The 13047-nt window shown below is 43.5% G+C and overlaps 1 protein-coding gene across 1 annotated transcript in view; it reads right to left on the minus strand.

Moving 5' to 3' along the window:
* The window catches only part of LOC144511794 (uncharacterized), a 25206-nt gene continuing 12159 nt past the window's right edge, over positions 1–13047 (minus strand). Inside the window, exons 3-5 of the mRNA XM_078242130.1 lie at positions 12059–12147; positions 6304–6356; positions 1–3895 (exon numbers count right to left, since the gene is read on the minus strand). Coding sequence (XP_078098256.1) covers positions 3587–3895; positions 6304–6356; positions 12059–12147 — 451 coding nt within the window. The 3' untranslated portion in view covers positions 1–3586. The remainder of the gene's footprint in view (positions 3896–6303; positions 6357–12058; positions 12148–13047) is intronic.

Raw genomic sequence — 13047 nt, forward strand, 5'->3', positions numbered from 1 at the left:
GATACATAAATTCAAAATGGCTCAGTTGAAATTAAGACAACATTTTTTGGGAAAAAAAAACTGGAAAACACAAATGAATAAAGCTAAAATTATTTAAAACACTGGCACAAGTTTGCATTGAATTGCATAGAATGTTCAGTATAAAAATAGGCCAAGTAGCTGTGCTGTTAATGCTCCATACAAGTTTCTTTCCATTCTATCTACCTGATCTCATCTTGTTACTCCCTTTTCTCTCATATGGTTTCCATTTGTAAGCATCAAAGTTTGTAATAACTCCTCCGAGGTCGGTGTCCCTTCACCCAACATGGATTTATTTACATAAGTCAGCAACTCTCAGACAGGTATTTCCTCATACAGAGTAAAACCCGGAGTGCCAGTAACCCTGACACTCAATATTATATACACATGCAGGCCTTCCTGATTGAGCAAGCCATTACTGCCTTAATCAGGGAGCTCATATTCTAAGAGGTCCACATTGTGTACCTTGTCAAAGTCATTACATTGTTATTTGCATCAATCGCTTCCTTTGATTGCAGTACTCTATTGTCTATGTAAAGAGATTTCTCCTTTTTTCCCTGTTGGATTTCTTAGTAACTACATGTTGGCACAGTGGTTCGAATTGCTGCCTCACAGTTTCAGGGACCTGGGTTCGATTCCCGGCTTGGGTCACTGTCTGTGCGGAGTTTGCATGTTCTCTATGCGTCCGCGTGGGTTTCCTCCAGATGCTCCAGTTTCCTCCCACAGTCTGAAAGACGTGCTGGTCTTTCGTGCTAAATTCTCCCTCAGTGTACCCAAACAAGTGTCGGAGTGTGACAAATAGGGGATTTTCATAGTAACTTAATTGCAGTGTTAATTTAAGCCTACTTGTGACATTAATAAATAAACTTTAAAAAAAAACTTAAGGCCTGAATTCTCCACTTCACACACCCTACTACCACTCCCAGTGGAAACAGAGAACTTGACACACAGCCAAATCTCCATTCACAGCGGTGGGACTGGAGAATCCCAGCCGCAGGCGAGGTCGGAGAATTCCGGTCTACATTTATAGTCCTTAGTTTTGCATTGTCCAACAAGTGGAAACATTCATCTACATCAATTCAGCAATTTGCCCTTAGAGTCCATGTGAATTAATCTTTGTCATGAGTCTATTGTACAGTATCTTATCAAATATTTCTTTAAAATCAAATAACATTACATATGGCATATTAACCTTCATTAACCATCTTCAAAAAATACTATTGAGTTAGGCATTTTGCGATTCATGTTGACTATTTTTAGTTATATTTTCTTTTTAAAAAAATCCAGTTATAGGATATGTGTATCGCTGGCTAGGCCAGCATTTATTGCCTGTCCCTATTGCCCTTGAGAAGGTGGTGGTGAACTGCCTTCTTGAACCACTGTAGTCTCTGTGATGTATGTACATCCACAGTGCTGTTAGGGAGGGAACTCCAGGATTTTGACTCAGTGACAGTGAAGGTACGGCGATATATTTTCAAGTCAGGATGGTGAGTGGCTTGGAGGGGAACCTGTAGGTGGTGGTGTTCCCATGTGCCTGTGGCCTGTGTCCTTCCTATGTTAATGGTTTTGGGTTTGGAAGATGCTGCCTCAGGAGCCTTGGTGAATTCATGCAGTGCATCTTTTGATTGTACACACTGCTGCCACTCTGCATCAGTGGTGGAGGGAGTCAATGTTTGTGGAAGGGGCACCAATCAAGAGGACTGCTTTGTTCTGGATGGTGTTGAGCTTCTTGAGTGTTGGTGGAGCTGCACTCATCCAGGCAAGGGGAGAGTATTCCATTACACTCTTGATTTGTGCCTTGTAGATGGTGGATGGGCTTTGAGGGAAGCCAGGATGTGAGTTGCTCACTGCAGGATTCCTTGTCTCTGACCTGCTCTGGGAGTCACATTATTTATATAGGTAATCCAGTTCAGTTTCTGGCAAATGGTAACGCCCAGGATGTTGATGGTGGGGGATTCAGCAATGGCAATGCCATTGAATGTCAAGGGGACATGGTTAGTGAGGTAACTTGACATAAGTAGACAAATTTGTTTTGATGCTTAACCTTCTTTACTTAACAAAAATATAAAATAAACAGTACAGCATGGACACTGACAACTATGCACAGGTCATTCATGGCTACAGTAATAACCTGCATAATCCCACACTACCAATGACATCACTTGCGCATGCTCACACTTACTAAAGACATCAGCATACATATTCAAATAGGAAAATGCTTACTGTACCCACTGTTAGTTAGATTTTCTCTTGTTGGAGATGGTCATCGCTTGGTGTGGCATAAATGTTACTTGCCACTTGTTAGGCCAATCCTGGATATTGTCCAGGTCTTGCTGCATTTGGACATGGATTGTTTCAGTGTCTGAGGAGTCGCAAATGGTGTTGAACATTGTACAATCATTAGTGAACATTCCCACTTCCGGCGTTATGATGGAAGGAAGGTCACTGATGAAGCAGCTGAAGATGGGGAGGCCCAGAACATTCCCTTGAGAAACTCCTGCAGTGATGCCCTGGAACTGAGATGATTGACCACCAACAACCACAACCATCTTCCTTTGTCTAGGTATGACTCCAACCAGTAGAGAGCTTTGTCCCTGATTCCCACTGACTCCAGTTTAGCGAGGCCACACTTGCCTTGATATCATGGGCAGTCACTCGCACCTCACTGTGGAATTCAGCTGTTTTGTCCACATTTGAAACAAGAACAGAAAATGCTGGAGAAACTCAGCAGGTCTGACAGCATCTGTGGAGAGAGAATAGAACCAAGGCTGCACTGAGGTCAGAAGCTGAGTGCCATCAACTCCTGACCTCATTATAGATGTTCTTCGGTCACTAACTTAGAGCTCAAACATATAATTTCCTGACTTGGAGACAAACATTTGATGTTCAACAAAGCAGACCTCTTAGAGCTGTTATATTATGGAGGGCTTGTTTGGGTATTTGGGGAAATAAGCACTGGTTTGGGTGCCATAAGGCTTGATATTGGGAACACTACTATTTCTCATTAATATAAATGACCTGGACTCAAAACTCAAGCTAAATTGATCTCATTTGTTGATGATACCAAACTGGGATGATCAGTGGAAATGGCAGAAATAACTCTCAAGTGATAAGAGTTGCATGGGGTCACGACTCAGGTGACTCCATAGAACCACAGAACCCCACAGTGCAGAAGGAAGCTATTTGGCCCATCGGGTCTGCACCGATCACAATCCCACCAAGACCCTATCCCCATAACCCTATGCATTTACACTAGCTGGTCCTCCTGACACTAAGGGGCAATTTAGCATGGCCAATCCACCTAACCTGCACATCTTTGGACTGTGGGAGGAAACTGGAGCCCCCGGAGGAAACCCACACGGACATGGGGAGAGCATGCAGACTCCACACAGACAGTGACCCAAACCGGGAATCGAACCCAGGTCCCTGGCGCTGTGAGGCAGCAATGCTAACCACTGTGCCATCGTGCCGCCCAGTCTTCTGACTCTTGTCATAAGAAATTCAATGCAACTGAAATACAAAGTAAGATGGAACAGTAGAAAACACTTGCAACACATGAATGATGTTCCTACCGATTAACAGTAGCATAAACTGTCATTTGAGAATCTTGCGGAGTATTGAGTGATGGAGCTGTTTTGTTGGGTTGGCTTTGAACACTGATGGTACTGTAGGTGACTGTGTCCGTGTTGTTAACTGAGTGCCTTTCCACCTCACCACTCAGTGCTGGGGATTTCTTTTGAAACTGCACTGCTGCATAAGTAATTTTGCTTTCATTATTATTGAACTGGATGTTTCCCTCGCTGTGCGTTCCTGCGGAGATACTTCGAATGGCATTTATGTTTGCATATACAGTGCTCCCTTCCGCTGCTTCCAGTTGCTACAATATAAAAGAAATACATAATCCAATTTATTTCTGATGAACTTGAACAGTGATTTGTGCTGTTATGATGAGAAATGTCTTTTTTGATTATTATGTCAGTTTATAAAGCGTTGAAATGTATTTATAGCACAGAAACAAGCCATTGGCCCAACAGGTCAATGCTGGTGTTATTCTCCTCGATGTGGAGATGCTGGCATTGGACTGGGGTGGGCACAGTAAGAAGTCTCACAACACCAGGTTAAAGTCCAACAGGTTTATTTGGTAGCACGAGCTTTCAGAGAATCGCTCCTTCTTCAGGTGAGTGAAGAGTTTGAAGAAGTCTGAAGAAGGAGCGATACTCCGAAAGCTTGTGCTACCAGATAAACCTGTTGGACTTTAACCTGGCGTTGTGAGACTTCTTACTGTTATTCTCCTCACCAGTCTCCTCCCATCCTTCTTCATCTAATCCTGCCAATTTATCTTTGTTCCTTTCTTCCTCATTTGCTAATCCAGCTGCCCCTCCAACAGATTTATGGTATTTGCTTCAACTATTCTCTGTGATAATGAAGATTGAAGAGTGGGCAAACATATTGGGTGGGGGGGGGGGATCTTACCGGCTCATCATGGCAGTCAATCGGCATGGCCAGTAAGATCGCCCAAGAGGCAAAAAACCAGGTTTGTGCCAAGTTTCTCACCTCTCATGATGTTAGCGGCCCTGTTCTGTTGGGTGCGAAGTTAAGTTTAATATTCATGAGCTTATTTTAATATTATTAGTGAGCCTGGGATGCAACCGTCCGGGCGTACTTGCCTTAACCGCCTCACCGGTGGAGGTCCTCGCCGGCGTGTATTACATATGCTCCCCAGCAACAGGGATCCGATGTGATGGCCTTGCCAGTGGGACTGGAGGCCATTAAAGCCTCTGGGTGGTTGGGGCAGGTAGTGTCCCTTGGGCAGTGCCAACTTGGCACTGCCAGACTGGCACTCTCATAGTGCCCACTGCACACCCAGGCACTGGCCACTGGACAGTGCCAAGGGATGAGGCCCAAGGGGAAGTGCGGGGCCTAAGGGGAGGGGTGGGGCTTGAACGGGAGGGGTGGGGCCTGAACGGGGGGCAAGGCATGGGGAGCTCCATGCTCTGCATCAGGGATTACCGGGGTGGTGATTTGTGCAGGTGTGGGGTGGGGAACGGGGGGCCAGTGGGTCATGGAGGGAAATTGGGGGCAGTGAACGGCTAGGTGGGATCCTATGTGGCGATTGGGGGAGTTGCAATCAAGGATGGTGATCAGGCGTATTGCCATTGGGGGATGGGGGGGCGATGTCTGGGGGGGGGGGGGGGGGGGGGGGGGGGGAGTGCCAGATCCCTAGTGCACTATGTACTCTTGTACACAGTACACTGGGAGATCGGAGCGCAAGCACAATAGCCCCATCTATCAGTCAGCAGCTTGCTACCTGGCATGAATAGACTGTCCACTCCCCCTATTGGCGAGAATCACAACTAATCTTTTTCTTTCTAAGTGACATGAGATTGCATCTGGGAGCTTGCCCAAAAAATGGGCGCAACTCTTTCCTGTTTTCACGCGTGTTCGGCACTTAGAATTTTTTTGTTAAGATTGCCCCCGTTGAGTTTTCAGTTGACGCAGAAAGAATTGCCACAAACAGCTGTGGTTCCCTGAGACAGATGTTGTTCATGGACCAAAGATGTACATGAGTTTCCAATTGTTAATACAGTTCCAGAGTCTGATTTCTCATAGCGAAACTATTATTCCTGGCTATGGTGATGTTGGATATGGTGATAATTTCTGCATCCATCACACCTGTACACCACATTGCTGTAAATTAGCCAAGGCTAAAGAATTGCTCAGACTTCCCTTTATCTTTTCTAATGATCAGTTGTGGCAAATCGTACCATTACAATTAGCTGAAAACTAGGTAAGCACATGAGGAAGGTGGTGCCATAGTGGTATTGTCACTGCTCTAGTAATCTAGAGGCTCAAGGTAATGCTGTGGTGGATGCGAGTTCGGATCCCCCCCATTGCAGACGATGAAATTTAAATTAAATAATCTGGAATTAAAAATCTAAGGTTGGCCACAAAACCATTGTCGTAAAAAACCCATCTGGTTCATTATTATTATCCTTTAGGGACAGAAACCTGCTGTCCTTCCCTGGTCTAGCCTACAAGTGACTCCAGACCCACAGTAATGTGGTTGAGTTTTAACTCTCCCCAGGGATGGGCAATAAATGCAGGCCCAGCTAGTGATGTGCACATCCCATGAATGAATAAAAACAAGAGGGAGAGGAGAAGATGAGGAAATGCTGATAGGGTTAGAGGAATCAGTGAGACTGAATGACCTGTTTCTGGGTCTATCTCACCCAGTTCCGCAAATTTCCAAACATTGTTCAGAGAATTCATACTTAATATCCTTACCCGATTATCATTTCGAGTCTTGTCTTTTCGATGAAATTCATTGGCATTTGTATCTGAAAAATTACAATGTTATTGTTGAAAGAACTGTAACAAGGATATTTAATATGCTTAAAATCTCTAAACTGATAGTGTCTTGCAGTGTGCGTAACATTAGATTGATCTTCATTCATATGAACTTCATTTGGTTTCCCTATATAGTGCAAAATTGGTTTTGGTTATTTTGCCTAATGATCAGAAAGGGTGGAGGTAACTTTCACCCGAACCATCTGGCAGAGCAGAAAACCTGCCCGTTATAATCGATTCTGATTTTCATCACATTTATCCCTACATGGTGCTCTATCAGATCACTGACCCAAATGTGAAGGTAAAATTCAACCCCTGTCCCCATATGTTTAGGATTTTGCAGGACAAAAATCCTTCAATTCTACTCTGAAAAAGAGCTCTTGTTCTGTTGCACTATCAGTGAGAGACCAAACAATACAGGGAAAAATCAGTACCCAATTTGAACTCAAATTGCATTCACTCACACAGAGTTAAAAGTAGGCTCTGTCCGTTGATTCACTGGGATAAAATTTTCCAGTCCTGCCGGCCGTGGGAATTGTCCCAGTCGGACAGAGGATTTGGCGGACCATTTTAAAGGTCTTTTGATCGCGAGTGGGAAGTTCTGGACAGGAATGACTGGAAAATCCCGCCCACTGATTTTATTGGAGACAAGGAGGAACCAATTTATCAAACAAAATCTATTGACTCAGCACACAATTAAGTGAATGAAGTGAAGGGTCTACTCGAAAAGTGCACAGCAGCAAACAGTCTGCAGAATCTACTTTGAAAGAATCCCTGCTAGATGGAGCAAACAGAATAGATGACAGAAAATAATTCAAATTCTCATTTTAAAACCAGGGTTATTTTTCCAGTAAAATCAGTGTGGAATGCAAATTTTGTCCTTGTAGTTAATTCTAGTCTGTTACTGGATGGTTTCTACCGCAATCTATTGCTGATCCTGTGCACTTACTAAACTGAAGTGTAGTGAAATGTGGTCAAGTTGACTAATCCTCCTGTGACTTGCTGCAGCATCGGTGATGAGGTGCAGCCTTGTTAATACAATCACTTCCACTCAAACCTACATGCAGAATCAAGATTAATTGCTGCAGAGTAAAAGTGAGAGCAATGATGGGTGAAAAATGAGAAAATAATGGGTTCTAATAGATTTTCTAAACATCTTGTCGTGCTGTCTCTGCTTTAATTAACATCCCAGCCTACACCATGCCATCCTTTAGTGCTCAACCTTTGGAATTACATGTCTGGCTTTAGCTTCAGATGTCAAAGCCAAACACATCTGGATGCCTGCTGTACAAAGTTTTGACTTCAAACTTGAACTGTTTCAATCAGTAGCTATTTTTTTTAAGAATTGGTTCCACAGGGGAGATAGTTTGATCCGCACAATTTTTTTGTGTGGCCTTTTGATGCACTCTCAACAAATTCAGGCACGCATCAATTTAAGGCAATCATTCCATTCATGGCTCCCTTAACCTATTGCAGACGGAGATTTGGTGAACTTACAAAAGGCTTTTCTCCTGAAAGATTACTCATTGAAAGATTTCACCTCTTAGGATTTAGGGAAGAGTGGGCTTGAACCTAAATAGACCTGTGGGCGGCATGGTGGCACAGTGGTTAGCACTGCTGCCTCACACCACCAGGGACCCAGATTCAATTCCAGCCTCGGGTCACTGTCTGTGTGGTATTTTCACTTTCTCCCCGTGTCTGCATGGATTTCCTCTGGGTGCTCTGGTTTCCTCCCACAGTCCAAAGATGTTTAGGTTGATTGGCCATGCTAAATTGACCCGAGTGCCAGGGAGATTAGCAGGGTAAATGCGTGGGGTTACGGGAATAGGGCCTGGGTGGAATTGTGGTTGGTACAGACTTGATGGGCCAAATGGCGTCTGCCTGTACTGCAGGGATTCTATGATCCTGTGCAGTACAAAGAGTAGCCAAGCAGAATTAGATTACATTCATATAACCCACAGACAAACTAAAAAATCCTTGAGTAACTCACCAAGGCTCCTCAGAGAGTACCCTCCAGACCTACTACCATCAAGAAGGACAAGGACAGCAGATACATGGGAAGACCACCATCTGGATGCTCCCCACCAAGCCACTCACCATCCCATTCCTTCGCCCTTGCTGGGCCAAAATGCTGGCACTCCCTCCCTAATAGCACTGTGGGGTACCTACACCACAGGGACTGCAGTGATTCAAGAAGGCATCTCACAACCACCTTCTCAAGGGCAATCAGGGATTGGCAATGAATGCTGACTGAGCCAGCTATGCTTACATCTCTTGAATCAATAAAAAAGCAAGCCTTTTAATATTAGTCATCTGACTCCCAAACTAATTCCTTTAAAGAAGAAATACTGATTCTGTATTTGACTGCAATTTATTATGATTGGGTTGAATCAGACAATAATTAGCTCATTAAATTCTCAACACTTTCAATTACAAAGGCCATGTATCAAAACCTCAGGGCAAAATCTCAGTCCCGCCAGCAGTGGGAATCGTGGTGGACAGATGAACTTAATTTGACGGGAGGCCAGAAATCTGTTTTTGGACTTCGGAATGAACTGTTGGAATCTTGTTAGCCCAATGAGCGGCACTTTGTCAAGATAAAAGACAATGGCACAAAATCAGGAGTATAATCACAAAGGAGCAAAGTTCAGGATGGAAAACACGTCAAAATGGAAAAAAATTCTCAGCAGAGAATTTCTCAAGTTGAGGAAAAAAATCTCAGTTTTTTTTCTGTGTCTGAATTGCTGATTCTGTTGTCAATTTCAATGTCTTTTGTAAATTTCTCATTGTCCAGCTTCCGTTCTTCAAGCTCTTATTCTCCTGATTCGATTCTCCACTGGACTAGTCCTTATTTTCTGGTTGCTTTTCATGGACTTTAGCTTATTCTCCATTGCTTCATTAACTTCTCTTATCTTCTTAGCTTCATTTTTGTCAACTGTTGCAATTCTCTTTTTCCAAGTTTGCTGTCAGTCATTTCACCTTGTTGTTTTAATCTCATAGAGTCTTAGAGTCATACTGCGCAGAAAAGGCCCTTCGGTCCATTGAGTCTGCACTGACAATAACTACCACTAAAGGCGTACTAATCCCATTTTCCTGCACTTAGCCTATTCCTTGAATGTTATGATATTTCAAGGGCACATGCAAATATTTTTTAAAGGCTGGAAAGTTTCCGGCCTCCACTACCTTCCCAGGCAGTGCAATCCAGATTCACACCACTCTCTGCGTCAAAAGGGTTTTTCTCAAAAACGAAAAGATGGAAAATCTCTACCATCTGCACAAAGAAGCAGAACCTCTTACCCACCCGACTCCCACACACCAAAACCTTTGCACAGCAAAGGTGCAATCCACAAAGGTGCAGATGGTAGAGGTTTTTAAAACTGTTCAAGAATATGGGATCATTAAGGCAAAAGCACATCATATAACTTCTCCCATTGGGAATTTTTGAGCAGATGAATTGACAAAACAAGGTGCTTGAAAAGGACAACCATGGCAGCCTCCAGTGGATGAACAGATAGATACTGTTGCTGTTAGCCAGGTGAGCATGGAAGATCTTAAACAGGTTCAGTGTGGTGATGATGATTCAAAACAGCTACAGGATGGAGCACACCCTGCTTCTTATGGCAAATGGAAAGATAAGTTCCAACCACAGGATGGGCTTGTTCTTAAGAATGGACAGTATGTGGTGCCAACCCAAGATCATAATCAAATCATTTACCAATGCCATGATTTTCAGGGTCATTAAGGAGCAGAAACAACCTTGAGAAAGCTGTAGAACAATTGCTTGGGAATGTTCAAGCTACTCAGATGTCCGCTGCTGTTAAAAATGGGACAAAAAAGAAAGCAGAGTAAGGCTTATTTTGATGGTAAAGTGAACCCTATAGAGTACAAGGTGGGACAACAGGTTATGCTTCCAATTTACTAACCTGGTACATTATTATCCCCCAGATATTCTGGGCCTCACCCTATTGTAGATGAAGTTAGTCCATCAGTGTATAAGGTCTTAATGGATTCTGGAAAGACTGGATGATATCATGTTAATCAAATGAAAGCCTATAATGTTCAGAGTAGTCATCAATATCGTGTGATGCTGGAAGCATATAATCTAAATAATGGCAGTGATATTTGCCAGTTTGATTCTAGTACATTGGATTCATCATCATGAACTTTGCATTTAGATAATGAGTCACTAAGTATTTGGGCAGGGAGTTCATCAGATGCTTCATCAGTTCAGTCACAGGATGCAGTAAGATTACGATAGTTACGAGATGAGGAAAATCTAGTTAATGTGCTAGATGAGACAGAGAAAAGGGATGACGTTGAGGATGATGATGATGAGGAGAATGATGAGGAAGTGAATGTCCAGGTTACAGGAAAGCAATGTCAGGGTCAGATAGTGGAACAGAAAGTTGAACAGAAAGTTGAACCGGAGGTTGAGCAAGCAATGGAGCCAACAGTTGGGCAGCTTTAAACAATGAAACGATTCACTCCTGCTCAGCACAGAGCTTAGGAAAAAGCTGTTTCTAATGCCAGGATAAGGTTGTTTCTAATGCCCTCCTTCTGCTTGATCCCGATTAGTAATCATGATCGTGGTAGGTAGCAATTGCTGCTCGGAACACCTTCCCCCACCATTCCCCCCACCACCACACACACCCGTTCCACCTACCCCCCCACCCCACCCCCATCCCCATCCCCACAGCCTCTGCTGTGATCGGGAGCCTGTCTGTTCCAGCCTCTTCCTTTCCCCATGCCTCTGGGACAGGTCCCTGGGCATTTCTCCTTTTTTTAAACTTTAAACACTGCTCTCTCTTCTCTCCTTTCTAATTATTTTCTTTTAAAAAAACTCAGCAGCAATTTCCTATCTTGTTTTTTTTTACTTGAGTTCCACTTTCTTTTTAAATCAACATCACAGCTTTTGCTTCTAAGGGCTATTTTCTCTTCACTTTTTCCTTACGGATTTCTAAACCTCAGACTGTACTGACCAGCTCATGTTTGCTCTGCATCCATCCCCCAAGGTCTGGGCAAGATCTCAACACATCATTGAGCCTATTTACCCAAAAGCAGGCATTCGACTGAGTATCATTTTTCTTCAGACTTCAATTAAAACCAGATACTCACAGGTTGCCTATGTCATCAGAATGCATTTTATCCTCATTGCCAGTGTAATAATGCACTCGACAGACTTTGTCAGGAACACAAAGGGTGATTATCAACAAGGAAAAGCTCTATAGAGGCCGGCAGCCTGCCCTGCACATCCCCAGAGTACCCCAGCCCCTACCTGTCTACTACATGCCTGTAGTCTGCCTTCTGCCTAAGAGACAGCTATACCATAGAATCCCTGCAGTGCAGAAAGAGGCCATTTGGCCTCACTTGCCCTCAGTCCCAATTTGTCCCTCAAGACAGGTGACCCTTGTGCTGCCCTTAAAGGGACAATCGCCGCAAGGGTCAAATAATTATGGGTTGTGCATCAAGATTTTTAAAAAAGGATTAAAATATGAGCAGCCCCAGAGCTCGTGAAAACACAGTCACTCCCACACTTACATCACGTGACCCCCCAGGTCTTCCATTTTGAACACATTTGAATTAGATGTGCAGAATACTACAATCGTAGGATTCCAAACAACTATATATTCTTTATTTTTTGCGACAAATTACCGACATGGAATGAAATGATTGAAGGGAAATAGAATCTCACCCTTGTTGATTTTCTTCAGGTACAACAGTAGAGAAACAGCGAATACAGTAAGAATGGCCCCCAGCACAGCGAGCACAATGTAAGTCAGACTGTGATACAGAGAATAGGAAAGGGTCAGTGCAGGTTCACAATTGATTCGTGGCCATTTAGTTAAATTAAAGTACGTTTTATACTTGTAGAACATCTTTGAAGATTTCAGGACATCTCGAAACACTTTATAAGGTGGAGGAACTTTAAGGTGTAGTTACTGCTGTAATGTAGGAAATGTGGCAGACAATTTGCATACAGCATGGTCGCTGAAATAGAAATCAGAGTGACCAGATAATCTGTTCTTTTTAAAAATAAGGGATAATTATTCACCTAGCCATCAGGGAAATGTCCTTTGTTTCTTCAAAGATTATCACAAGGTTTGTTATATCCACCTGAGGGGACAAAGGGGAAGCAAAGGGCTAATGGTATTATCGCTAAACTATTAATCCAGAAACTCGGTTAATGTTCTGGGGATCCAGGTTCGAATCCTGCCATGGCAGATGGTGGAATTTGAATTCAATAAAAAATATCTGGAATTAAGAATCTACAGATAACCATGAAACCATTGTCGATTGTCGGAAAAACCCATTTGGTTCAAAGCAACAAGTATTCTGCTTTGGATACGGTTGAGGGGGACGACATACCAGTGGTGAGCCGCAGTGAGAGGATCTCCAGCACTGTATCCGTCTCTGTGGCTCGGGAGAGTAAGGGGGAGAGCGGGAGGGCAATAGTTATTGGGGACTCGTTAGTTAGAGGGATAGATAGGAGGTTCTGTGGCAGCAAAAGAGACTCACGGATGGTATGTTGCCTACCGGATGCCAAGGTCCGTGACGTCTCAGATCGTGTTTTCTGGATTCTTAAGAGGGGAGGGGAAACAGTCACAAGTCGTGGTACACATTGGTACCAACGACGTAGGTAAGAGAAGGGACGGGGATTTAAAACAGGAATTTCGGGAGCTG

Source organism: Mustelus asterias, chromosome 25 (genome assembly GCF_964213995.1).
Source record: "Mustelus asterias chromosome 25, sMusAst1.hap1.1, whole genome shotgun sequence".
NCBI lineage: Eukaryota > Metazoa > Chordata > Chondrichthyes > Carcharhiniformes > Triakidae > Mustelus > Mustelus asterias.